The following is a 27,666-nucleotide window of genomic DNA, read 5'->3' on the forward strand; positions in this document are numbered from 1 at the left end:
CGCACTGGGCCTTTATAGAGGCTTAGGTGGCTGCTGCAACAATCCTGAAAGCAATTCTAGGCTTCCATCAGCCAGGGCTGAGCATGGCGAGGGACAGGAGGCGCTGCCGCCACTACAAAGACATCAGCGCTGGCCACTACTCCCCAGCACTGGGCTGAGGCTGCCAAAGGAGCGGGCACTCCGGAAGGGGTTGATGAGCTTCATGGCCAGGTAGCGCTGCAGGAAAACACAGTTGTGGCACCCAGCCATAGTGCCCACCACAGGCACGATGGCACCTAGCTGTGGCCTGCCCCCTCCCATGGGCACTGCAGGCCCCAGCTCAGCCCATGACTCACCGGGGAAGCATAGACAAAGGAGGTGAGCAGCAGGGCAAGTAGCAGTAGGGCCAGGCCCCCCAGCACCCGCCAACGGTTCCGGCGCCACACAATGTGCCGCAGGGTCTTCAGTGGTGCTGTGAACCACAGGAATGAGGTCTCTGGGCGCCTGCTCAGGAGGAGGAGAGGTTTGGCAATAGGATGGCATCAGTTGGGCCAGGGTGAGGGGGATCCCCAGTCTTGTGCTGGCAGGAGTTGGGGACGCTGCTGGTACTCACACTGGTGGCTGCAGTGTGGGGTACATGTTGGGCTCCTCTCGACCCCGGCCAGCTGGCCGCTCCTCTGCCTCCTTGGCTGTCAGTAGCTCTAGTGTCAGCTCCAGCTTGCCCTGGGAAATGAAGGCACCAGAGGGGGACACTGAGGCACAGGGGTGCTGGGAGCCCCACCCCACCCACTTACCGCCAGGTGTGGGTGCCCAGCCTTGTCGTAGCTGGCACAGGGCCACCACCCGTGCAAGCTGCGCTGGTGGAAGAGGTTGGTGCCAGGGTCCCGTGGGGGCCGCAGGGTGCAGTCACGGGAGCGCTTGGCTGGGCGCGGCACCTGGGTCAGTGGCAGCTCCAGGGCCCCTGTGGTGGGTAGGAGGATGTGGGCTAGGGGTGCTTATGGCTATAGGGGTGGCAGCCTCCCCTCCCAGCCATGGGCAGTCAATGGCCACAGGGATCAGCCCCCAGTCCTGACCTGCAGCCCTCCCCGGTCTGCCAATACCCCTCACTCCCAACTTGTGGCCCACACAGGGTTCCTGTGGCTGCAGGGAGCAGGGGGGAGGCCTCACCCAGGAAGTCGTCAGCCGAGAATGTGTCATTGTCCCAGACCTGCAGCACCAGCTTGGGCGGCAGCTTAAGCACCGTCTCGTCCAGGCTCCACAGGTGCTCCTAGCCCAGGGATGGGGGTGAGTGTAGCTGGACCCCCTCACAGCCCCCACTGGATGCCAATCCCCCTCCCCACACCCAGGGGGTGCTGCTCCAACAGCTTCTCACCTTGCAGGGCAGCACACAGACACCCTCCAGTGGCAGGTAGTCCAGCGTGAAGATGAAGCGCCAGTTGAAGCTGCCCTCGCCCTCCAGCGAGCGGTAGTGCACATCTGTTCGCTGCCGCACATCTTCCTGTCCATCCAGCCAGCTGCAAGGGGCACAGTCATGGGTCGAGAGTGAGAGTAGGCAGAGGGCTGCAGGTTGGGAGTGAGGGGCCCCAGCAACACTAGAAAGGGCAGGGGGCTGAGAGTCAGGAGTGAGGGGCACTGTACCCCTTAACATAGATGTCGCTCATGTGATCCCCCATGATATTTGTTTCCTCCAGTTCCACATCACACGTGTTCCACACAATGCAGCGCAGCTCATACCTGGGGCAGGGTGGGGAGGAAAGTGAGTGAGGCCAGGGCAATGAGTGAGGGGGGCACCCAGACCTTCCCTTCTGGGCTCAGCAGGGCCCTTGCAGAAGAGAAAACCCCCAGGGGGCTCTGCTGTCGTGGGTTTCTGCCCCCCACCCCTGCCTTCCCAGACACCTTGGTCAATCTGCCATGGGACAGGGCCTGCTCCACTCACTGCTTGGGCTTTCGGGGGGTGATGTCAACATGGGGGCCGGGAGGACCCAAGCTCTCAGGGAAGATGTCCACCCACATCTGCAGCTTGCCCTGGGGGGGCACCAGCAAGTCAGAAGTGAGGGGCACCAGCAAGGCTAGGAGCTGTGGGTCAGGAGCAAGGGGCACCCAGCAAACCATCCACACCCCCGTCTTCGTCGACCCCCACCCCGGCCCCACACCTGTTGCGCCAGCTCTGGCTGCCCCCCCACCCAGGCCTACCTGGGGGATACCAGGCTGGGTGGGGCTGTAGAGGGGCCGCGTCTCCACATGCTCGGGCACCAGCCCACAGGTGTGTAGCAGGTGCAGCGCCAGGCGCTCGCAGGGGGGACCCAGGGCTGGTGCTGGTGCTGCTCGCTCTGTGGCAACAGGGCATGTGGAACCAGGGCCCTCAGGCTGGAACCCCCCTCTCAAATCCCACCTCCTCCACCCCAGCACTCACCAAAGTCGGCTAGCAGGAAGCTGCGGCCCAGGAAGCCAACCTGGCGGCTGTCCTCACTGAACTCAGGCAGCACCAGACCCCGTGCTCGGCACAGCTCCTCCAAGACCTGTGTTGGGGGCATCTGATCCCGCCACTGCCCCAGGCCTGAGCTGTGGAGACCAGGGGTGGGGGAATTAGATAGCCCTGGGGCAGGCTCATGCCCCCGCCCCTTTTCTGCCCCATCGGCTGCTCAGCTTTCTGTTCCCTGCCTTGTGAGGGGCATTGTCAGGACTGGGAGGACAGGGGGCTGCAGGTCAGGAGTGGGGGACATTAGTTGGGGGGATGCTACAGGTTGGGCATGAGAGGCACCGAGTGGGCTGGGTGGGAGCAGAGGGGTGTGGGTTTGGAGGTGGGGTGGGGTGGGGTGGGTGAAGGAGGCTTGGGGGAAACTGAGGCAGCACTGGAGCTAGCTGGAGCTGTGGGGAGCCGTGGGGGGTCTCACAGGCGGTAGGTGGGGGCCAGGCCGCAGTGGGCACGGTGCCGGGACAGCAGACGGTTCTCCAGATCAATGGTGGTAGCCCCAATGGGCTGGTCAGGCTGCACCATGTCCCGGTCCAGCAGCGCCACACACAGGTCCTTGTCCAGGGGCAGGTGGCAGGACAGCTCGAAAAGCCTGAAAGCACAGGGGCACACGCTAGTGGTCCAGGCTAGGCCAGATCCCCCTCCATCCCCTGGCACAACTTGGGCACCTGGGGAGCTACCCCTGACCTGGGATGAGAGTGGGATCAGCTCCCTGGCCCCCAGCCCCCTAATTTCCCAGCCCCTTAGCTCCTAGGCTCCCAAGTCCCCTGGACTCTGGATTCCATAGTTTCCTAGTTTCTAGGGTCAGAAGGGACCTAAGATCATCTAGTCCAACCCCCTGCCCTGGCAGGAAAGAGTACTGGGGTCAAATGACCCCAGCAAGGTGTACATCCAGCCTCCTCTTAAAGACCCCCAGGGTAGGAGCCTGCACCACTTCTCTTGGAAGTTGGTTCCAGGCCCTAGCCGCCCTGACCGTGAAGTAGCGCCTCCTGATATCTAGCCTGAATCTACCCTCTGCCAGCTTGTGACCGTTATTCCTGGTCACGCCTGGTGGTGCTCGGGGGAACAGGGTCTCCCCCAGTGCCTGCTGATCCCCCCTGACTAGTTTATAACAGGCCACTAGATCCCCCCTCGGCCTTCTCTTGTGGAGGCTGAACAGGTTCAGGTCCCATAGCCTGTCCTCGTAGGGCCTGCCCTGCTGCCCCCTGACCAGAGGCCTCCTCTGGACCCTCTCCATGCTGTCCACATTCCTCCTGAAGTGCGGCGCCCAGAACTGGATGCAGTACTCCAGCTGCGGCCTGACCAGTGCCACATAGAGGGGGAGGATCACCTCCTTGGACCTGCTCGAGATGCATCTGTGGATGCATGACAAGGTATGGTTGGCCTTCCTGATCGTGCCCCACACTGCCAGCCCATGTTCATCTTGGAGTTGATGATGACCCCAAGATCCTTTTCCGCCTCTGTACTGACAAGAAGGGAGTTCCCCAGCCTGTAGGTATGGTGCCAGTTGTTCCTCCCCAGGCACATCACTTTGCACTTGTCGGTGTTGAATCCCATCCTGTTCTCATCCGCCCACCCCTGTAACCTGTCTAGGTACGATTGCAGCCTATTCCTCCCTTGTAGCGTGCCCACATCCCCCCACATCTTAGTGTCATCAGCAAATGTGAACAGGGTGCTTTTTACCCCCTCGTCCAAGTCACTGATGAAGATGTTGAACAGTGCGGGCCCTAGGACCGAGCCCTGGGGGACCCCACTGCCCACATCCCTCCAGGTTGAGAAGGACCCATCCACCACCACTCTCTGGGTGCGGCCCTCCAGCCAGCCGGTGACCCATTTGACTGTGTGGGTGTCGACACCACAGCCCCCCAGTTTCTTAATGAGCACGGGGTGAGAGACAGTGTCAAAAGCCTTCCAGAAGTCCAGGAAGACTATGTCCACTGCTACCCCTGCATCTGGTGATCTGGTGATCTGGTCGTAGAAGGCCACCCGGTTGGTCTGACAGGACCTGCCACTTATGAACCCATGTTTGTTGCCCCTAAGCATGCAGTCCCCTGCTGGCCCCTTGTGGATATGTGCCAGAATAATTTTCTCAAAAAGTTTGCCCAAAATCAAGGTACGACTAACTGGTTTATAGTTTCCTGGGTCCTCCTTCCTCCCCTTTTTGAAGATGGGAACCACACTGGCCCTCTTCCAGTCCTCTGGCACCACACCAGAGCACCACGAGTGCTCGTACAGCCGTGCCAGGGGGCCCGCAATGACCGCAGCTAATTCCCTTAGCACTCGGGGGTGGAGATCATCTGGACCGGCTGACTTGAATACATCCCGTCCCACCAGAAGTTCCCTAACTAGATCCTCCCTGACCTGGGTGCGCCTCCCCTGGGGCCTGAGGGGGGTCAGCGGGGGGGTGGAATGTTCTGGTCCCTGCTCAGGAAAATGGAGCCAAAGAAATTGTTAAATAGGTTAGCTTTGTTGTCTGTTGTGACGACCAAATTTCCTAGCATGTCCTGCAGGGGCCCCACGTTACCCGGTACCTCCTTTTTATCCCCTATGTATTTAAAAAAGCACTTCTTTTTGTCCTTGACCCAGGAAGCTAGTCCCAGTCCCATCTCCACCTTGGCCTTCCTGACCCTCCCGCATCCCCGAGCAACCGCAGCGTAGTCCTCCCTGGGGATGGCCCCTCTGCCACTGGGTCTGCACCTCCCTTTTAGCTAGGAGACGTTCCCGGATGCTTTTGGTGAGCCATGGGGGCTTTCGTGCCCTCCTGCCCCCTTTGATCCGTGTTGGGATTACCTCCCTTTGGGCTTGGAGGATCGTCTCCTTAAGGAGCGACCACTCTCCCTGGACACCCGGCTCCTCTCCCCTCTGGGACCTCAGTGCCTCCCCAACTATTCTCCTTAGCTCATTGAAGTCCGCCCTCCTGAAGCCCAGGGCTGCTGCCTTGCTGCCGGCCTCTGCCGCCTTGCGCTGGATGGTGAATCCCAGCAGGCGATGATCGCTGTCGCCCAGGTGGTCGCGCACCCGCAGCCCCCGCACCAGGTTGTCGCCCGTGGCCAGCACGGGTCCAACAGGGTGGCCCCCCGGTGGGGCTGTGCACCTCCTGGGTTTGATGGGGGTCCTGCGTTTGGGCTAGGAGCCTGCGTGAGCCGTCAGATCTCCCAGACCCCACAACCCCAAACCCCACCTTCCAAAGACGGGCTCCAGGGTGTTGGCCACATAGTCGTCCCGATCCCCCAGCTTCATCTGGCCCAGAGTGACACGGATGTAGGGGTCGCACTGTGGGAGACAGGCACTAGGGGTCATGGATAGGTTGAGGGGGGCCCAGGGCCCTTTTCCACTCCACCCCATGTTGTGTACCCTCATGCGACAGGCCCTGTGCAAGAACCCACCCTGGAAGGGTCCCCATGCAAGAGCCCCTGTGTATTACCAGGCCGTTGCGGTCCTTGGGGGGCAGGTTGAAGGCTCGCACCACATAGACCCGCACCAGGCACTCCTGGGGCTGGCTCGGGGGCAGCTCCTGGAACTGGCGTGGGGGCAGTGGTGCTCCAGGGTCTTCGGGCAGCGGGTAGATGCGGAAGAGGCCCTGCAAGCAGAGCGGCAGCTGGGTGGGGCAGGGAGTAGACAGCAGAGTAGATGATGGGGCAAGTGGCACAAGGCAGGAAGCAGAAAACAGAGCAGTGGATGGGGCAGGGGGCACAGGGAAGGAAGCAGAAAGCAGACTAGCTGATGGGTAGGAAGCACATGGCAGGGAGCAGAGCACAGAGCAGCCAATGACCCCAGCCCTCTCACCTTGAACTCTCCCACCACCAAGGGGTCATCACCAGGCTCTGCGCGGCCCCGGTACAGCGGGAAGGTCTGGCAGAAATCTTGCAGCCCCTCAAACTCCTTCACAGCCTCCAGCTCACAGTTGTATACCTGCCACAGGGGGAGGGGAGGGAGGACAGGACATGTATGGCTAGGTCAGGCATCCACAGCCCTGAAGCTGTGGCTGGAATGAGGCCACTCTGGGGTGCAGCGGGACAGACATGGGGCCCTCGCTGTGCTGGCAGCTCCCTCCATGGAGGCAGGGGCAGGGCTGGTGTGGACACTCCCCCTCGGGGCGAGGCAGACACCCTGGTACCTGCTCTGTACCCACCTGGAGGGGGTCCAGTGCTGCAACAGCCTCCCCACTCTTGGTCAGGTCACCCGTGGCTGCATAGAATCGGCTCCACCAGTCGGCCTCAGCCTCCTCCTCCTCCTCATCAGCCTGGTGGGGATCAGGGGTCAGAGGTCATGGGTCAGTGCCCATCATGCCCATGGCCCTCCAGGAGCTCTGCCAACCTGCTCTGGCCTCAACACCCAGCGACCCCACGTCCGCTTGGCCACACGGCTCAGCACCTGTTGCAGGGGGAAGGGGGAGAGGATGCATCACTTCAGGAAATCAGCAGCCCCCTAAGCAATGGAGTAGCCCCCTCATGCCCTGCTGAACCCCAGAGAAGCCAATGGGGTGGCTTGCTTGGCTCCCTTGGCAGGGGAGCTTTGGGGGCACCGTGATGTCGGGCTGGGGACACTCACCTTGGCGATCCAGCCCTTGCTTGTGCCTATATGGTGGGATGAATACAGGGTTAAAAGTATAGGTGGGCTGCAGATTGTGAGTGAGGGGCACTGGCAGGTTGGGGGGTTACCTCGGGGGGGCAGGTGGAGGTGCAGACCCCCGGGCTGGGGCTGGCAGAGGAAAGGGTGCAGGTCCGGGAGGCAGTTCTGCCCCACCACGGGCTGGTAGCCAAAGTCCCGGTGGTCGATGACCTTGAGCTCCAGCGCGGGCGCATAGTCATCATCCACAGGCAGCACCTGGGGAGGGGGCAGGGCGAGGGACAGAGAGACAAGGCCTGGTCTCGGGCCCAGGACAAACACACAGACAAGGCCCAGCATGGGCCAGATGAGGTCCCTGGATGGACAGACAAAGCCTGGCATAGGGCCAGGGATAGAGGGATGGATGGACAGAAAGATAGGACCTGGCATGGGGCCATGGACAGAAAGACAGACAGACAAGGCCTGGCACAAGTTCACAGAGGGACGGATGGACAAGGCCTGACGTGGGGTTACAGCCAGACAGATGGACTAGAACTGGCATGGGGCCAGGGACAGATACACAGATAGACAGGGTGTGGCACAGGATGAGGGACAGACGAACAAGGCCTGGCGTGGGGTTAGAGACAGACAGACAGATGAGGCATGGGGGTCCTGGACAGATAGCTGAGGCCAGTCCAGACAGACAGACAGCTCACCACACGCAGCAGCAGGACGTTCTGGGGGAAGTTGGGGTGGTGCTGCAGGTCGCGGATGGGGGCCGTGGTGATTGAGGCCCCCCCACACTCCACGGTCAGTGCCGGGCAGCCCACGGGCAGCAACTTGAAACTGGCCAGGCCCCGCAGCCCCCACGCCAGGACCTGCAGCATCCAGCATATAGGTCAGGGGACTGCTAGGCATTGCAGCCCCTCCCAACCTTCCCCTGCGCCAGCCCCCCAGGCCCCACTCACCTCGATGGCCATTGGGCGCACGGCAGGCCGGACTTCAGCAGGTGTGATGTGATGCCCGTTCCGCCATGGTGGGGGTGGCAGCCGGCCCAGCGCCCCATCCTGTAAGGAGGCAGAGCTGGGGGGCAGCAGGAACAGGCCCAGCCAGTGCCCCTCAATCCCAGCCTGCAGCCCCCTCGCTCACCTCTGTCTCTAGCAGCAACTCAAAGGCAGCCAGCAGCTCCCCAGCCTGCTGCTGCCTGCAAGTGATGGGGAACCACCGCAGCCGGGGCGGGCGTCGGACACTGGGCTGCAGGCACACGGTGGGCTGGCACATGTTCCTGCCCAGGAATTCATCCCGGCCCTGGAAGGAGGAACCATGAGGCCATGGAACTGTGGACCTGAGCCCCTGCCCTGACAGCCGCACTTACGCCTACATCCTGGTCAAAGATCTGCAGCACCACCATGGGGGGGTCTCGGGCCAAGGCCTTGGGGTCTCCATAGATCAGCAAGCGGTGGAAGAGCAACGTCTGGTCCCAGGCTGGGTGAAGGGTGCCTGGCACTGTCCATGTGTGCTGGCTTACATGCAGAAAGGCCACATGGGCAAAGGGGTCTGGGGTGGAGAGGGAACCCCATCAGTTGGCAGCAGCAAGTGGAGGGACCTGTATGCTCCAGGGCACACACTGGATCTGCCAAAGACTGGATCAGCCTCTCTCCCCAGGGTCCTGAACCAGCTCAGATTGGAAATTGCCGAGCTCCTAACTGTCCTAGTGCAACCGGGCACTAGAAACAGCCTTGATACCAGAAGCCTGGAGGTTGTGGATGTGACTCCCCTATTTAGAAAAGGCTCTAGAAGGGACCCAGGGCAGTGACCCTGACTTCCATGGAGGGAAACAGGTAGAAAGAAACAAGAAGAAAAGAAAGAACTGTTCAGCATGTGGATGAACACAACTTGCTGGGGAAGAATCAGCCTGGCACTGTCAGAGGGCAATCCTGCTTCCCCAGAGCTCTCTGAGGGTGTCAAGCAGCAGGTGGATCAGGGCAATCCAGCTGACATGGTCTATTGGGACTTCCAGAAAGCCTTGGACAAGGTCCCCCATCAGAGGCTCTTAACAAAGAGAGAGAGTCAGGGGATTGCAGGGAATGTCCATGCATGGATTAGAAACCGGCTCCAAGATAAAAATCAAAATGTAAATGGGCAGTCTACACAAGTCCAAATGAACAACGGGGCAAATGAAATTGAGTGGAGATCAGTGTCAAGGGATGCACCTGGGCAAGACTAGCCTCAGCTCGACCTACACTCGGATGGGCTCTGTGTTAGCTGTTATGATGCAGCAAAGAGGTCTGGAAGTCATGATGGGCAGGTGGCTACATGCATCAACGCAAGGCTAAGCAGCCATCACGGAGGCAAACAACATGTCAAGAATGATGGAGAAGGGAGTTGTGAACAGAATGGAAAGTGTCCTGATACCCCTTTATAAATCCCTGGGGAGGCCCCACCTCAAAGACTCTGCCCAGCTCTGGTCCCCACACCTCCAAAACGATCCAGAAGAACTAGAGAAGGTGCAGAGAAGGTCAACCAGGATGACCAGGGGCATGGAGGGGCTTCCCATGAGGAGAAACTGAAGAGGCCAGGCCTCTTCATTCCAGAAGAGATGCTTGAGGGGGCCAGACCAGGACAGTCTTCAAAGTGAGGCTGCCCCAAGGATTTATCAAGGGGCATCACAATAGGCCACCCCAAGGCCACAGGTGTAAGGGCATCGGGTCTGTGGGGGAGATACAGGGGTGCTACCTACCTGCTGCAGTCTTGCCACTGCCTGGGAGTAGGTCCCTGGCTTGGTAGATGTAGCAGCGCAGTTGGTAGTACGTGGGGCCTGTGGGGGGAGGCGGGGGAGAGTGTTTGTGGTTCTCACCCCTTCCCCGTGCTCCCCTACCCCCCCCAGCCCCAGCCATGCCCTGCGTAGGGACTCACGGGGGAAGATGCAGACAATGAGGGGTGTGTGGAGCTTCAGCAGGGTCTGCGAAGGGCTCTGTGGTGTCCCGACTTCGCTGCCGCCCGTCTCCACAGCTTTGCCTGTCGGCTTCGCACCCTGAGCAGAGAGATGCACTGTGGGTGCTCATGCAGAGCTAGCCATGGCGGCAGGAGGAGCAGAGGTCCCCTAGCACTCACCAGGGAGCCCTCAAGGAGAAAGATGGAGGCCACACGAGAGGCCCGGGCTGGGACCAGCCGGCGGTGCCAGCAGCGCCGGCGATACTCATCATTGCTTTGGGCGTGCAGGTGGAACTTCCCATCTGGCTCCGCAGAGTATTCCCAGCCGTAATCCTCATTCTCCAAGGCCGTAGCTTCCTCAGAAACATGCTGTGGGCAGAACAGAATCAGATGGGCTCACCCAGGCGAAGCCCCCAGCCATCCAGCCGCCTGCCTCCATCTACCACCAAGGATGCTGGAGGCAGAGGGGCTGGATCCCCACCACCCATCCACCCTGTTACCAGCTGCAGGAAGGAGGCTATCTCCCATGCCTGGCGCCGGGGACTCAGCTCCCTCTGGCGCCGCCTCAGCCAGCGCCTGCGCCGCTGTGTGTGGTACGTTTTCTCGGCCGCGGCCCACGTCAGTGGCAGGGACCCCATGGTGTACTCCCAGCCTGGAAGGAGACAACCATGACCATCTGGCACTGAGCTAACCTTCCACCACCTCCCTCAAGCCCCCCATAAGCCTGTGGGGCCGGGCTGAGAGGGGCCCTGATCCTCGCGGCCTGTGAGGGGGCAAAGCCAAGGCCATTCACCAGCATCATCCACGGCGCGGTTCACCTCCACATGCCAGTCGTCCTCCACATTCCAGCCCCGTGGGCATGGTACCTCCTCCTTCGGGGACACGGGCACCCCAGCCTGCGAAAGGAGATGACAACGTGGGTTTGGTTTCTGTGACGGGCCCTCACAAAACAGGAATCGTGCCCTACAGAGGAGGCCGATGCCTCTAGTGTCCCCGGATGGAGTGGGCTCCAGCTGGTGAGGAGGGCTGACACCCTGGGATGATGGGATCCCCAGCCCAGTGGCCCCTGCTCACAGCATTGGTGTGGGGCACAGGGGCAGGTGCCCAGTCCTGCCCCAGCAGCCGGTTCTCCTGCTCGTAAACCTCCTCCAGCACCTCGCTGCGGTTGGTGTCCACGTCCAGGAGCAGCCTGAAGAAGGGGGCAGTGTCAGGGGTGCCAGCCGCAGCTTGGCCACCTCCTTCTCCCCATTCCCAGGTGAGGGCAGGGGGAGATTCCTGACCTCACCTGCGCTGTGGCTCCACAGCCCAGACCCCTGCCCAGCGCCAGCCCCGGGGCAGCTGGAACCGGTCCATGGGCAGCCCCTGCCTGCCGGTGATGTCGGAGTACCAGAGGGCATCTGGTGGCTCCCCTGGCCCCCATTTGCCCAGCTCCTTCACCTGGTTCTCATACTGCAGAGAAGTGGCACATCAGACCCAGGCCTAAATCCCCAGGCATGAGCCAGAGCAGTCCTGGCCACGGTGCCATGGTGAGCTGTACGGTGTGGGCCATGCGCCGAGCAAGCTGCTTTGCATGAGGTCCCACCGTGCCCCACCCTTGCCTGCTGCCTGTCAGGCCATGCCTGGGTGCAGGCTGGCTTTATGCCTTTCTCACCGTCTCAGCATAGACCTGGACCCGCCCCTCACAGCACCGCTTGAAGGCTTCGCTGTTAGTCACCAGCCCCAGCCACAGCCGTACCCGCAGCTGCCCCTGCCCGGCCTCATCCTGCCCAGCACCTTGAGGGTTCTGAGGAGAGTAGCAGGAGCAGACCTCAGCTCTGGGACCCCTTCAGCACAGGGCAGTGCCCACCAGGGCCTGGAGTGCCCGGGGGGGAAGGGGGGGGCAGGGGTGCTGTCGGAGGTATTCAAGGGTGCCTCATACCTTCAGGAAGAGGGTGTGGGTCTTCCCACAAAGCCGGCCACAGGTGCGGGGCCCGGCCTTGGAGAACAAGACAGCATGAGCTGGCACCCGGGCATAGGCCACGCGCTGCTCGCCACACAGCAGCCAGATCATCACATCAGGGATGCTGGCCTGGGGCTGGTGTCAGAGGGTGGGGAGAGCATCAGCAGGCAGCTGAGACTCCCCAACCCCCAGGGCTGCAGTGGGCCTGGATGTACCTCATGGGCAACGGCAGCCAGCTGCTGCAGCCAGTCCTGAGCTTGGGCCACCAGCGCTTCCGCGTGCAGTTTCTCAGCGCATCGGGCCACCCGCCGGAGGAGCCAAACCCGCTGCTCCCGCAGTCGGTGGTCTAGGATAGTGGCTGTCACCCGCCCCTCCAAGTCAGGCAGCGGCTTCCTGCAGAAACACAGAGCCAGGGGTGGGTTAGGGCTCCCACTACCCTGGAGAAGGGGACCCTGGCCTAGCACAGGCTCTGAGATCAAGGTGTTACCCCCCAGCCCCATGGGTCAAGGCACACCCAGAGCAAGCCCCCATGGGGGCACTGCCTATTCTCTGTATTCTGCCTGTATGCAGGCACAGAGCTCCTAGGCTGGCCTATGGGAGGTAGTCGGGACCTCCCTGGATTTGATTTCATGGCTCTACTTCCTGCTAATAATCTCTTCACTCCATTGGCCTTAACACCCCTCTCTCCTTTTTAATGGTCTTGTTGTCTACTGAGACTATCCTTTCTTCTACAGTCTGTCAGACATTCTTGATAATGCCTCCTATTTCACAGCCTTGCAGTCTGTTGCTAGCCCTAGCTAAAAAACAAAAAAAAACCCCTTACCTCCATTATCTTGTATGGTCATATTATCTCAGGGGTAGCAATGACTCTGTAGGGAAGTAGTGAAAGCCCTGACTAGACTCTCAAGAAGACTAGATTTTGCTCTACAAAACTGAGCAAGAGACCTAGGCTTAATTCTAATGATTATAGGACTCATGACACATCTTTGGGCTGTTCAGGCTGGTTTTTCCCTAGTTCCACTTGGTTTTTCTTTTGTTTGTTTTATGCTAACCTAGCAAATCACTGTACATGCCAATAGTTATACCATAGAGAATGAGGGCTGGAAGGGATGTCTGGAGATCACATCTAGTCCAACCCCCAGCTTGAGGCAGGATAAGCTCTGTCCAAACCATCCCAGACATATCCAATTGTCCAACCTCTTAGCAAAACTACCATGAGCCCTGACAACACCAGACATCACACCCAAACCTGCCACAGGGAAAGCAGGGAAACCATGGGTGGACATGTTTAAGTCATCAGGCCTAGATGATCTTCATCCTAGGTTGCTGAGAAAATTAGCCAGTGTCATAGCAGAACCACTGGCAAGATTGTCTGAACGCTTGTGGTGCTCAGGACAGGCCCCAGACGACTGAAAAAGGGCCAGTTGTGGTTCTTATATTCAAGAAAGGGAGGAAGGAAGGATCCGGGTAACTACAGGCCAGTTAGTCTCACCTCTGTCCTTGGGAAAACCTTTGAAAAAAGTATTAAGAAACACATTTGTAGGAGTCCAGCAGGAAAAATAATGCTGAAGGGCAACCAGCACAGGTTCATAGCAGGTAGATCCTTCCTGACTAACCTTGTTTCTTTTTATGACCGGGTCACAAAATGCTTAGATGCAGGAGCCGAGGTAGATGTCATTTACTTGGATTTTTTAAAGGCTTTCAATACAGTGTCTCATCCCATTCTTATAAATAAACTAAGCGGCCATGATGTAGATGATTACACAGTCAGGTGGGTGGTGAATTGGCTTATGGGATGCACCCAGAGAGTGGTGGTGGACATGTTGGTATGAACTTGGAAAAATATGGCAGGTTCAGTCCTTGGACCAGTACAGTTCAATATCTTCATCAGTGACTTGGATGAGGGCATGGAGAGCACTCTGTCCAAATTCATGGATGACACCAAATTATAGGGCAAAGTAAACACATGGGTAGGCAGGGAACGGATTCAGGCAGATTTGGACAGGTTGGAAAAGTGGGCAGAACAGAAGAGGATGCAGTTTAACAAAGATAAGGGCAAAGTGCTGCGCCTAGGGAGAAAGAATTGCCAACACTTACAGATTGGGAGATGACCCTCTAAGTCGCACAGTGGCCGAAAGGGATCTAGGAGTCATAGCAGACTACAGGATGAACATGAGTTGTCAATGTGACAAGGTGATAAGTAGAGCTAACCGCACTTTACCGTGCATTAGCAGATGCATCACAAACAAGTCTAAGGAGGTGATGCTTCCCCTCTATGCAGCGCTGGTCAGGCTGCAGCTGGAGTACTGCATCCAGTTTTGGGCACCGGACTTCAAGAAGGATGTGGGTAACCCTGAGAAGGTCCAGAGGAGGGCTATTTGTATGGCCCTATGAGGAGAGACTGAGGAACCTGGATCTCTTCAGCCTCTGCTAGAGAAGGCTGAGAGGTGAGAGGCCGTCTACAAATTCTTGGCGGAGGGGGCAGCAAGGAATGGGAGATGCTCTGTTTACCAGGGCGCTCCCTTGGGGTAACTAGAACCAATGGCCACAAACTGACAGCAGATTTAGATTGGACATCAGGAAGAACTTCTTCAGGGTTACCAGAATCTGGAATGGGCTCCCGAGGGAGGTAGTGCTCTCCCCTGGAGGTCTTTAAGAAGAGACTGGACAAGCATCTGGCCCCAACGCTCTTTCCTGCCCAGGGCAGGGGATTGGACTCAATGATCTACTGAAGTTGCTTCCAACCATAAAAATCTATGAAATCTATTAAATCTATGGCAGCCAACATGCTGCTGCCAAGGTTGTTAATAGATGCTCAGGAGATCCCAGATAGAGTTGTATCCCTGCTACAGAGGAAGGCAAACCTTTCCCCCGCCCTCCCTCCTCAGTCCATACCAGTCTGACCAGCTGGGAAAATACCTTTCTGACTGCAAGTGCAGCACTGGTCTGAGGCTAAGCAGAGGGGCGAGATCTCTACTCTGGGTATGAGTCCCAGCAGAAGCACTAATGCAGCCAAGTCACCATCCCCAACCAGGGGGCTGCAGCCAACACTGAATGCCTCTGAGGAAGGCTTAAAGATCTGTTTTTGCTTTGACCTCAAGTGGAATACCCTGGTGCTAGGCCCTGAGAGTATCAGTAAGAGCATAATGAGCTTCTCTTTAACTACAGAAAAGTAGGTTGACTGATTTTACCCAGTCCACTGTGTTTTTATATCCTAACCTAATCTATCCTCCAACCAATTAGTAGGACATCCTAGGGATCCATGAACCGCTAGCCAACTAGCATGCCGACCAACCCAGCTGTGTTGGGTTTTGATCTTTGACCAGATAACAGAGTGCCAGACCCCCTGGCACAGCAAGAAACCTCTGTTCTCTTTAACTGGAGATAAATATGCATGGCAGGGAGAACACATGAGGGTAGATCCACCCCTGGGTGTTTTCTTGCCTTGCCGGTGCCTGGACCCTCTCGCAGAGGGTCCAGAGGCCTGGCCAGAGGTACCAGGGTTTTGTCTACACTACAGAGCCTTGCCCCAGCTCAGGGCTGCGCTCACCTGCAGTCCTCCAGCAGCTCCTCCAGAAGTTTCTTGGAGGCGTGGGTCCAAGCAGGGCTGTCAGGGGTTTTCACGGTGCATAGGGCCTCCAGGTTCTGCTTCTGGGGGAAGAGGACACTCTTAACAGTGTCTCCCAAGCTCTTGCACCCCCAGCGGGGGGCAGAAACCCACGGTTTCTATCCCATTGGTTTTATTGGGCGGTGCTGGGACAGGCCCATGCTGGCTAGCTCAGCTCCTCTGGGGCCAGCAACCCTGTATGCAGTTAACATCAGTCCTGCTGGCAGCCTGTTGGGCCCTGTGTGTGGTCTCAGGTCCAGCCTGATCCCCTCAGGCAGGTGTACAACTCTGTGTGCACCCCTGAAAGGCAGGGGCCATGGGTAGGGCCTGGCAGGGAAAGCACGTGCCCCTGCCCCAGTGGGTAAAGCATTCCTGTGGGCACTGCCTCCCATGGGGGGAAACCCCATGGCACATACCTGCCCTGCCCCATGGCTCTGGCACCTACCAGCCTGTCATGCGTGGCCTGCAGAGCATTAAGGGCATCCAGGCGGTACCCCACGTTCTCCCAGAAGGAGGTGACAGCTGCCGCAGGCTTGGTGTCGTACCAGGGCAGGTAGTGGTAACGGTTCCCTGCCAGGGAAGATGGGAAAAGGTACAGGCTCAGGACCAGCCCTATGGCTGAGGGTGAGGGGCCAGGGGTGTGTGTGTGTGTGTGTGTGTATGAGGGGGGGGGGCTTCTCTGCTTCAACCCCTACTAGGGGCCACAGATCTAAACACTATAACCACTGTCCAGTTACTGGCTTGATCCACTTTCACTCTGGGTTAACCAGGAGCCTTAAGGAAGCTGTGTTTGACAGCGCCTGTCTCCTGCGCCCAGTGCCTACCATCATAGACGGCCTGGCTGTACGGGGTGGAGGAAGGCACAGGCTTGCAGCTGTGCTCGGCGTTGTCCCCGTAGTGCCCCATGCTGACCTGAAGGCGCAGCAGCCCCGTGAGCTGGGGCAGCATGGTGGCTGAGTAGAAGATGGCGCCCAGCCCGTACTTCCGCCTGGGCAGATAGCGCTAGAGAGGATGAAGCCCATGGGCCATGCTCAGATGGGCTGGAGTGCCAAGGCAGCACAGACCCCCAGCTCCCGCCTCTCAAGGCAGTTACCTCCAGACGGGCCACAGCATCGTCAGGGATCTCCTGCATCTCCTGGATAGGTGGGGCCTCCATGCTGGTGCTCAGTTCCACCAGGATCCGGCCACAGTAGGTCACGGCATCCTCCTGGGAAACAGCAGGGAGCATGAGTGCTGGGTGGGGGTGGGGGGCCTGGCTGTTCCGAGCAGACCCCTACCAGGGTGCTGGCCCTCTCCACTCTGGGTCAAGGCCCCTAACTCACACTCCCAGCCTTGTGTGCCTCCTGTGTGTCCGGCTGGTTGGGGAGGTCTCCGAGGCACTTGTTGAGGGTCAGGAAGCTGGGCCCAAAGCAGGGCAGGAATCCAGCAAAGTCCCCTGGAAGCAAGACAGTGGCTGAAAGCAGCAAGGGCCTCAGCCCAGAGACCCACCCCCGACATGAGAGAGAGCCCCAGCCTTGCCCCCACCTGCCCTTACCTTCTGCCTCTGTCCCCGCCGAAGACACCTGCGAGAGTCTGATGGCTGCAGTGCCCAGGGCCTCCGGCTGGTCCCTGCAAGGATGGATGAGACAGCAAGTGAGAAGGGGGCCCAGCTCTGAGCTGCTCATTGCCTGCTCCAGGGGGTGCCAGGGCTGGGTGGGGGCTGCCCTGGAGCTAACTGTATCAGGGAATTGTGATGCTGAGTCCCAGCTCTACACTCCCTCAAGACTGGCTGATGTTCAGGGGAGCTGGGAGGGTGGCATGCCCCCTCCACCCCCCACAACCCTCAGACAGCCAGGCAGGCAGCCAAGCAGCACCATGCATGTGCCCCGATTAACCCCTCAAGGCCCTTCCTAGCTCCCCACGTGGCCCAACCTACTCGCTCAGCACAGCCAGCTTGATCGTGTCGCACACAGATGGCAGCTGCAGGGAGAAGGGGGTGGTGAGAAGTGGGGCAGGCTGGGGGCTGGAGGAGATATCTGGCACAAGGCCTGGCTCACCTGGACAGGAAGGAAGAGAGCCATGTTCCACACGGGGTTGTCCTGTCTTGGCATTGACCTTGTCCGGAGCTGAGGAGACCAGCAGAGCTGGGATACATGTGGAAGCCCTGCTCCTCCCTACCTGGGCCCCAGCAAGCCAGACATGGCCTTGTATACCAGCACTGGTAGACACACGTCCCAAGTGGGTGCCACCACTGGAGGACACGTGTCCTGGACAGTCACCGTCACCAAAGTTAATGCATGTCTGGTGGTCATTGGCACCAGAGGACATGTATGTGCCAGGTAGGTGCTGGCACTACCGAACATGTGTCCCAGGTGGTCAGTAGCATGAGACGACATGTGTATCTCAGGTAGGCATTAGTACCAGAGAACACACGTGTCCCAGGTGTCACCAGCACCAGAGGACATGCACTGCACCAGAGAATGTGTCCCCCAGATAGGCACCAGCACCAGAGCACACATGTCCTGGAAAATCAGTGCAACAGAGGACAAACATGTGCCAGGCAGGTATTGGAATACATGCATGCCCCAAGCAGGTGCTGGCAGTTGGGCATGGGCACAGGACATGCATGTCCCTGACGGACACCCCTCTGGCCTGAAGCTCCGCTTCACCTACCATTTTCCCTGCAAAGCTGACTTCCACGCAGAGGCCAGCAACACCACTGTCCTGGGGCTGTTCAGGGAGCAGAGGCTGCGACGGGCTCTGCCCAATGTACTCTGCTGAGGGTACAGGTACACAGTCTGAATGAGTGGGGACCCCTCCCTTGGCTGGGGCCTGAGAGGCGCAGCACCAGCCTGAGATGGTCCCTAGCAACCAGAGGACACGCACATCCCAGGTGGTCCTTGGTACCAGAGGACACACGTGTCCCAGGTAGGCACCAGTACCAAAGAACATGTGTGCCCCAGGTGATCACCAGTACCAGAAAACACACGTTCCAGGCAGGCATCAGCACCAGGGAATACAAGTGCTCCAAGCAGGCATTGGCAGCGGGAGATATGTGCATCCCAGGCAGGCCCCAGTGGACACACATGTCCCAGACAGGCCCCAGAGAACACACGTGTCTCAGGCGGGCACTGGCACATGCCTAAGGGACAGACAAGCTCCCCTGTGGCTCTTACGCTGAGGCAAATCTTCAGCTCTGTAGATGCAGAGCTGGAAGGTGGCCATGCACACAGGCACCCCAGGTGACTCGAGCACAGCGTCCTCCCCATCCTCGCCCTTGGCAGGCTTGTCTGGGCCCTGCAGAGAAGTTCAAAAGGCACTGGGCTCATGCCATGGGGCAGGACAGGGAGCAGGGAGCAGGGGCCACCTCCACGCGAGGCATGAGGCAGGTGGTGGTTGAGGCAATCATGGCACAAGGGAGGCCCTGCCACAAGCTCACCAGCCCCCCTTAGTCTGGAACCAGGGGATACCTTTTAGTGGCACCCAGCAGCACTTACCGGTGCAGGGTCCCCAGCTCCCAACACACAGATGCTGACCTGGAGGTAGCCCCTCAAGCCCGTGCCAAGGTGATCAGGGTGGTAGAGGCTCAGCCATTTGCAGTTGAGAGCATGGCCTGGTTCAGGGGGCAGAAAGAAAAGGTCAAAATTAGCACCTAGGATAACCCACCCATGCTCCCCGAAGGGCATTGGGCCTGGCTGGAGTTCACTCTCATGGCCCAGGTGAGCAAGGAGCCTGCTGCCTGGATTACCAGACCACATGACAGGGAGACAGTGCCTGCTTGGAGTGATGGTAGGGAAGAGGCATGAGGGGCACTGCCCCAGGGAGGTAAGTGGAGGCTGATGATGTGAGGGGCATGTGGCCAGTCTGGAAAGTGGTATGACTCCTTGCTCGTGGGCTGGATGGGGTTACAGGGGGTGGAAATAAGACCATCTTCGCCTCTGTAGCCAGGTTGCAGGAGCCACCCAGCCCATGCCCATGTTCACCTACCAGGGGAGCTGTACACATGTCCAACCTCGAGCTGCAGAACAGAGAGGGGCACAGATTAGGACAGTATCCAGAACTCTTGACACCTTGACCTGCGATTTGAGCGCATGTCTGAGGTCTCTGAGATGGCTCCGCCCCCTGGGTTTGTCACCTTGCACCAGGCTGCTTTGATTGGCAGCCTCTTAATGAGCCACAGGAGCCACACATCGTTAGTGGCCTGCATTAGGACTCTGCCCAGGAGTAGATCTCCCCACCTGGGAGAGAACAGGCAACTAAATCGCTTCAGAGACCTCAGCTAAGTTGGGAACCAACAGCAACTCACCCTATTCCCATGCTACTACACACACTCTTCTTAGGAAAAAAGAGATTAGCTCCCCAAAATCAGGGGAGATAAGGCCATTTCCTTCACAGGAATGGAAGCATGGAGATGCTGAGCTGCAAGATGGCTGCCAGCATCTCTTGTGGCAAAGCTTGACAGTGGGCCGGAGTCCAGAGTTAACCCTTTCTGCTGACTGCCCTAGACAGGCTGGCTGGCATTTTGCAGTGCAGGGCCTTGTCACGGCAAAGCCAGCACTAGGCCGGGGCTTGGAGACTTTCTGCCTTCAACAGCCTCCGGCAGCCAGGATGAATTCCCTCTCCATGGGGCGCTGGGCAGTGGGGGCAGGGAAGGGGGAGACCAAGGCCAAGGCCTCAACTCACTTTGAACATGCCGATGATGGAGTTGGCGCGCATCGCCCGGGAGTTCAGCACCTGCCAATCAAAGCCACGCCTGGTTCACTACCGATGCTCCCAGGGGCGGGTCTTTATCCCTGGCCCCCACACAATGAAGAGCAGGGGGGTCTATTACCCATAATCCTTGACGCGATGGGGCAGATGCAGCTGGTCTGGAGGGCTGGGGTTTGCCAATGCCCATCTAAACACTACCCAATCAGAATTCACCCTGGCAAAATGGCTTCTCCAGGAAGGACCAGCTTCATCCAACCCCTCCGACGTGTCCCAGCCTGACCTGTTCCTAATGCCACATCCCAACCCCGTGCACAGCAACCAGGCCCAGAGATACCGAGAGCCTCCAGCCCTGCCCCAGGTGATGGTGGGTGATGAGGGCTGGCAGTGCCCGCTGACACCGTGCCCTGCTAGTCCATACAAAACCTCCCAGTCCATGCCCATTGGGCCAGGGGAGCGAATTCTCTCCAGACCCCAATGCAGCATCAGGCTGACCCTGAACAAAAGGGCAAGACTTTCTAGCTGAGACCCTCTGAATTTGAGTCTTAGCAGGAGCACTGGCCCAGCCCAGTTGTTTTCCACAGCCTGGGCTGCAGCCAAAACCACAAAAGAAGGGGGGAAACCTCCCTCCTGACACACATCTCTGAATGACACCCTCCTAAGAAAATGCAGTCGATGTAAAACTCCCATAAGATGAGACCAGGGCAGGTTGGATCACTGTGCACCAAGAAGAGCCACCTATGACCTGCCATACCACTGCGAGACAGCCTAGAGAAGCTGGTGGAGTCTCCACCCTGGAAGTTTCCAAGTGCAGGTTGAACAGACCCTTGGCTGGGGCAGCTTAGTCAGGGCTGATCCTGCCTTGAGCTAGGGGCTGGACTAGATGTGACTTAGACTTTCCTATGACCCTATGAAGGGGGAGAAGATATTGCATGGGGTTCCCCACAGGTCTGTCCTGCATCCACTCTGCATCATTTATAATTTCATGACTATTTTGGAGGATCCAATAAATAAATCACCAGGTGACACCGCACTCTGCGTGGTGGAAGATGGGACCAGGCTTCAAAACAGAAGGTTGGAAATCCACTTTGGAAATCCAATGGGGATACAAAAATGGATCCACTAGGAACATGGTCCAGCATCAATCAGAGGAAACTGAGCTGTTCAGCTGGTGTGCCCACCAAGTCTCTTGCTGACGGGAGCTTTCTTTACAAGGCTCCAACAATTTCTGTAGATGCATCCCATTTTCCACCACTGATTACAGGGAGGCATGAAGGGCTGATTCCTGTGTCATGCTACGTGCCTACACAGCCTGGCCCCAGCCATGGATCTTCAGACCACACAACTTGAGATCTGACTCCACATCCAATGTGGACATGAGAGAATCCCTGTCACGTGGTTGGGTACAGACGTGGCTCTGACTCCCCTGTGAATCCAGGTCCAGATCAGCTGGAGTGAGGAAACAGTTGTGACATCTGTCTTGCCTGACCCTGGCAGGGCTGGACATGTCACACCACCACCCTGACCCTGGGCAGCTGGGACAGGGCTCCTGATGCTACCTGGATGGTTATGGTCTCGTCAAAGAGCCGAGCTGGCGTCTTGCGGAAGCTCTGGAGAAACACCTGAAGGAAAACAGGCAGTGGGAAGTCAGACAGGACTCAAGGCAGCCGGGCTCACAGGTCTTTGTCTGTACTCTGGTCCTGACACCAGCCTGGCAGAGATTATGCCGTGGGTGGATCTAGGGGGGTGTGGGGCCTTATCACATAGAACCACACAGAAGTGGGGCTGGAAGGGAGCTCCAGCAGTCACACCTAGTCCAACCCCTGCCTGAGGCAGGATCAATCCTGTCCAAACTATCCCAGACTATCCCATCATTTTAACTCTACGTAAGACTACTGTCAGCCCTGACAACACAGACCTAATGCCCTAACTTGCAACAGGAAAAGCAGGGGGACCATAGCAGCCAACTATTGACAGGGGGCTGGCACTGTCTGATTAAGCCTCAAATCCAGAGCCCAAACAGATGCATCTTCATGGGAATGTGCTATTTCTCTGCATATGATTTGTACAGAACCACCTAAGCAAAAATACCCCAGGGAGGTTGGCTTGTTAGTCCTGCAGTTGTTAGAATGAAACACAGATCTCTGAAAACCAAATCAAGCCTTCTTGAAAGTGCACCTAATGCTTCCCTGAATGTTATTTCTACCCTGAGTTCAGGTTTCCACCTCTGAGTGGATGTTTTGAGCTAGAGTTAAAAACAGTCTGCAGGGCCAGGAAATTTCTAGGAGGAACTGAGACAGGAGAATTGCAAAGGAAATTTCTAGGAAGAACTGAGACAGGAGAATTGCAAAGGAAAAGCTAGCTTGATTTGGGGAAGACGGAGACCATTAAAAAAAGGAGAAAGGGTCATTAACCACCTATGGAGTGAAGAGTTTAGAAGGAATCAGGTAGATAACTGTTAGCCATGGAGTCAAGTGTTGCCTACATAGAAATGCCCCTGCTGCTGCTACACAGCTGGCTTAGTGGAGCAGGAATCCAAGGAGGACACAACTACCCCTGGCTGGATCCATCCCTGGATGATGCCATCTCCCATCACCCCTCAGTCACAGCCCCCTGCCTGGGCCATCCTGCCCTCTGTAACAGCACTGTCTCTCAGCCTCCAGCTCCCTCCGAGACAGCCCCACTCTAATGCGCACCTCATTGAAATAGGGGCTGTTGCCAGTCTTGATCCGGGTGTGGAACATGTGCTCTCCAATAAAAACCTTCACCACTGGCCGGATGTTGTTCCCCTGGAGCTGGCGGGCTTCAATCACCTTCACACGCACCTGTCGAGGTAAGGGCAGGGGCCACAGCTCAAATCCCAGCCCCAGCCAGAGCCAATGCTGCTCTCATGCCTCTGGCCAGCTGCTTAGAGCTGCTCTGTGGGCTCGGTCCAGCCAATGGGCTGTACACACGACTTCTGGCTCTAGACAGAGTTAAGGTAGTTAGCTAGACTGTGGCAGGCAGGATTGACTTGGACCCCTCCCTAGCCACCTTCCCTGAGGAGATAGTTTCATAGTTTCTAGGGTCAGAAGGGACCTGAGCAGATCATCGAGTCTGACCCCTGCCATGGCAGGAAAGAGTACTGGGGTTAAACGACCCCAGCAAGGTGTTCATCTAACCTCCTCTTAAAACCCCCCAGGGTAGGAGCCAGCACCACTTCTCTTGGAAGCTGGTTCCAGATCCTAGCCGCCCTGACTGTGACAGTAGCGCCTCCTGATGTCTAGCCTGAATCTACCCTCTGCCAGCTTGTGACCATTATTTCTAGTCACTCCTGGCAGTGCTCAGGGGAACAGGGACTCCCCCAATGCCTGCTGGTCCCCCCTGACTAGTTTATAACAGGCCACTAGATCCCCCTCGGCCTTCTCTTCCGGAGGCTGAACAGGTTCAGGTCTCGTAGCCTGTCCTCGTAGGGCCTGCCCTGCTGCCCCTAATCATGCGAGTGGCCTCCTCTGGACCCCCTCCATGTTGTCCACGTCCCTCTTGAAGTGTGGCGCCCAGAACCGGACGCAATACTTCAGCTGTGGCCTGACCAGTGCTGCATAGAGGGGGGGGATCACCTCCTTGGACCTGCTCGAGATGCATCTGTGGATGCATGACAAGGTACGGTTGGCCTTCCTGACTGCATCCCCACACTGCCGGCCCATGTTCATCTTGGAGTTGATGATGACTCCAAGATCCTTTTCCACCTCTGTACTGACCCTGCCCTGGAGACCTCAGCCTGGTACCTGGAAATCCTGCTGCTTGTCCCCGAGCTCCTGCCTGCGAGGCATTGGGCTGTGAAATCCTGGTCTCCGATGATCCATGCCAGTAGCCCTAGCTGGCCCGACTGCAGAAGGATGGAGAGGGGGGGATGGGGCCAGTCTGGGTTGGATGGTGCTCAGAGAGGAACTCATACTCCATCCCCTGATTCACCATGACCCATGGGGCTGCCTGCCTAATGTAGTATGTTCAGGAATACAAAGCCCAACACACATCATCCTATGTACCCTTCATGTGCAGGCTGCCCGATACCCTGAATCCTGGCCTGCCCTGGGGAGCTGTCCCCTGGGATGGACTGTGAGCACTGCCAGGTGCCTTATAGAGGGGTGAAGGGAGCCCTGTGCAGGCCTGGCACAGGCTGGACGCACCTCACAGGCCTGAGATGGGGCCTTGACTTGTGATCATCTGGGCCCAGGCCATGGATGGGAGAGGTGGGCTATCCTGTGGTGCCCTGCCCCCATGGGCTGCTCTCTAGGCCCTTGTTTGTGGCTTCTACCCTTTTCCCTGGGGGATCTGGGAACTATGCTTTTGCCTGGGGGCAGGATCTGGAGAGGTGGTGCCCAGCCAAGTAAACCTCCTTCCTCTCTTCAGGGAAGAAAATTCCCCCCGCCACTCACCACGGCCAAGGGAAGGTGGAAGACATCAATGTGAGGACTCCTCACCTACCTCCCCACTTGGCCTCCTGCTTTCCGGGCTCCCTGAATATCTTGTGTCCTGGTGGGATATAGGAGGCATTTACGCTGATGGTGCCCTGAAAGCCAACAGCAGATGGGATTAGCTCACCATGGGAAGTGCTGCCCTCCCTCAAATCCACTGCAGCAAACACCCCATGGGGCTCAGTTCTTTCCAGGCCATAAAGCCCTGTCACAGCCTGGATGCCTCAGACTACATGGGGGCCAACCTGTGGCATACATGACACAGAGAGCTATTGAGGACCTCAATCCTGACCCATCTGGTAGAAGGAAAACTCTTCTGTCCTTTCCCTTAGTATTCTACTAATAAATATGGTAGCAAAGCATTTGCTGACTACAAGTTCTTTTCTCGTATCCTGAAACATTCCCTCCGGTTGCTTGGGCTAAAGCTGGGATATCTTCCCTGCCACCCATGAGTCAATCTCCACTGGGCCCTGGGCCACGGTGGGGGCAGAGACACATGGTGAAGGGTAGATGGAGCAAGATGCCACCATATTGCTGACATGGGAGGAATGGGATGAGATGCTAGACAGGACTGGGGGCAGCCTTGTGGGTCTCCAGACATCAGGGGCTGGGGCTGGAGGCTCCTGGCCACTATCTCAGCTCCTGGCTACTGCCTTCTCTCACAGGTGAGACAGCCACGTGGTGGATACTGAGGGCTTGTCTGAGGTTAGCCCACGCCGCACCCCCCCAGGACCTGTGGCTTTGAAAGAACAATCCCAATGGAAAAACCTCCCTTTGTCCAGTCTGGTTACCCCCAGACTCACCCCCATGGGCTGCCTGTCGTTGTCCAGAAGAGGCAGGTCCTTCAGGGTAAGGACATGGCTTGGTTTGGTGGCCAGGAATGCCAGCGGCACTGTGACGGAGCCTAAGTCCCTAGAGGATGGGAACATGGCTGTCATGGGCAAGGCAGCAGTCTCACCCACCTGCTTTACCTGGGAAGAAAATGCTCTGGGATGGTCAAGAGAGGCCTCCCCCTCCTGATGACCACCTCACATGCAGTTTCCAGCCACACACCTCTCCTGATCCAGCTCTCTGAGACGGATGTCCAGGGCAGAAGTGGCATCCAGAGGCTGGTCCCCCAGCGGCCATGCCAGAGTCTGCAAGGGAAGCCATGTGTCACAGAGCTGTGGTCCCTGATCACATCAGGCCACTCTGCTGTCAGGGGAGTGAGGCCTAGTGAGAAGCGTCAGGCCACAGAAGGGAAGGGGCAGGGCTGCATGTGGGGTACATCCACGCATGGCCTCAGGAAGAGAAGTCTTGTGGCCATCTGAAGAGTCCCAGGGCCTGGGAGAGGTCTCTCTGCTGGAACACAGCCTCAGCAGCCATTCCCAGGCCTCAGATACGTGTGCCTGTATGTGTGTTTGTGTGTACATGCATTTGTGTGTGTATATATGCATGTGTGTTTTGGTGTACTTATGTTTGTGTAGCATGCATGTAAGCATGTGCATGTGTGTGTATGCATGGTGTGTGCGTGCGTGCACATGCGTGTACACGTGTGTATATGGTTATGCATGCATATGCATGGGTGTTAATGTGCATGCGTATGCATGAGTTTATGGGTATGTGTTTATGTGCACCCGTGTTTGTACGTGTGCATGAACGTGCGAGTACCTGTACGGGCATTTATATGCACATGTTTGTATGTATGCATATGTGATTAAGTGTGCTTGTGTGCCTGCATGTATGTGTGTGCATAAGCATGAATGTGAGGAGGGGGAGGTCTCACCTCATTCCACATGGGGCTCTTTTCCTCCTGCACCACCTGCACCACCCTCGTGCTTCTTGTGACCCCTATGAGAGAGCAAACATGCGGTGCCACACAGGGCTGTACCTCCCCAGAGGGGACCCCATGCAGGTCCTGGGGCTGCCAACATGATGACCCTGGTTCCAAGGCATCTCCACCGCGCTCTGGCTCCTGCCCACCCTGCCTTGAGAACTGGCCCCACCTCTGGACACCAGGGCCAGCTCAGGGCCTTCAGCCAGCCAGCACTCCTGCAGCCTGTGCTCTCTCACCTTGCCCAAGATGAGGCCAGTTGTGGCTGTGCTGCAGGGAAGGCCAGCCCCATCCAAACTCTCCCAGACATATGCTAGCCTGGCCTGTTCCTCATACCACATAACAGCCCCATGCCCAGTGACCAGGCCCCAAGACACCGAGAGCCCCAGCCCCGCCCCAGGTGATGCTGGGGAACAAAGGCTGGCCGTGCCCTGCTGCTGCCAGGGGGTCTGATGCATTGAAACCCCAGGCAGAGGCTGTGACCCCTCTGCAGAGGGAGAGGAAACCATAGAAGCGCAGAGAAGTGGGGCTGGAAGTGGGCTCCAGAGGTCACATCTAGTCCAACCCCTGCCTGAGGCAGGATTGGCTCTGTCCAAACCATCCTAGAGAAACCCACCATCCAACTTCTTAGCAAAGCTACTGCTACTGTCACCCTGACACCACAAAAGACATTAGCTCAACCTGCTACAGGGAAAGCAGGGAGATCACAGCAGTCAATGTCCTGCTGCTGTAAAAGATCAATAGACAGTCAACAGATCCCAGGCAGAGCCCGTGCCCCCTGCTACAGGGGAAGGCAAACCCCACCCAGTCCAAGCAGTCTGACCAGGGAGGGAAATTCCTTCCTGCCGCCAATGCAGTGTCAGACTGAGCTTGAACAGAGGGGCAAGACCCTCTAGGCAGGGCCCTCCCAGCTGCAGGCCCATTTGCCATCCCCAGCATGGGCTGCAGCCAGGACCCAGTGCCGCTGAGGAAGGCTTAAATCCCCTTACACATGTAGTAGCAAGGTGGGCGGCCAGGGGGGAGGGATGCTAATTCCCAGCCAGACCCATGCGGCAACAAGGAAAGTCTGGGAAAGCCCCATAGCAGAGCACAGGCATCATTGCACTTATATCATCCCAGACCTCTGCCTGTCCAACCTCTCCTTGAACATGTCCAGGGAGGGAGAGGCCACCCGTTCCCTAGGCATCTACTCCACTACCATGCTATTCTTACAGTCCATGCCTATCTGAC

General features: G+C 57.9%; 1 protein-coding gene across 1 annotated transcript; it reads right to left on the minus strand.

Moving 5' to 3' along the window:
• Window positions 1-5: 5 nt before the first annotated feature.
• FER1L5 (fer-1 like family member 5) lies at window positions 6-27,655 on the minus strand. The gene is made up of 53 exons (XM_090053862.1): window positions 27,649-27,655; window positions 26,389-26,453; window positions 25,677-25,759; window positions 25,427-25,535; window positions 24,634-24,718; window positions 23,934-24,034; window positions 22,863-22,991; window positions 21,726-21,788; window positions 20,143-20,193; window positions 19,447-19,477; window positions 18,957-19,072; window positions 18,636-18,756; window positions 18,133-18,236; window positions 17,517-17,585; window positions 17,396-17,439; window positions 17,015-17,088; window positions 16,803-16,915; window positions 16,574-16,687; window positions 16,305-16,482; window positions 15,926-16,050; window positions 15,424-15,524; window positions 12,089-12,266; window positions 11,853-12,008; window positions 11,586-11,717; window positions 11,220-11,383; window positions 11,009-11,123; window positions 10,728-10,830; window positions 10,435-10,586; window positions 10,115-10,303; window positions 9,917-10,034; window positions 9,741-9,818; window positions 8,376-8,557; window positions 8,150-8,308; window positions 7,969-8,067; window positions 7,717-7,878; window positions 7,114-7,279; window positions 7,004-7,029; window positions 6,770-6,826; window positions 6,585-6,695; window positions 6,239-6,364; window positions 5,877-6,032; window positions 5,634-5,725; window positions 2,874-3,044; window positions 2,393-2,541; window positions 2,173-2,309; window positions 1,916-2,004; window positions 1,618-1,713; window positions 1,352-1,493; window positions 1,147-1,246; window positions 774-940; window positions 593-702; window positions 336-483; window positions 6-216 (listed from the first exon to the last, which is right to left on the minus strand). The coding sequence occupies exons 1-53, from the start codon at window positions 27,653-27,655 to the stop codon at window positions 124-126; spliced, it is 6,006 nt and encodes a 2,001-aa protein (XP_089909988.1). The 3' UTR covers window positions 6-123.
• Window positions 27,656-27,666: the final 11 nt, after the last annotated feature.

Source organism: Crocodylus siamensis, chromosome 6, assembly GCF_052110815.1.
Source record: "Crocodylus siamensis isolate JL-2025a chromosome 6, ASM5211081v1, whole genome shotgun sequence".
Classification (NCBI taxonomy): Eukaryota; Metazoa; Chordata; order Crocodylia; family Crocodylidae; genus Crocodylus; species Crocodylus siamensis.

Coding starts and splice junctions, on each gene's coding strand:
- FER1L5 (XM_090053862.1), bottom strand. Junction 17,089..17,395: donor AAGCTGGCTGTGCTGAGCGA/GTAGGTTGGGCC, acceptor CCATCCTTGCAG/GGACCAGCCGGAGGCCCTGG. Junction 12,009..12,088: donor TGGCTGCCGTTGCCCATGAG/GTACATCCAGGC, acceptor CTCTGACACCAG/CCCCAGGCCAGCATCCCTGA.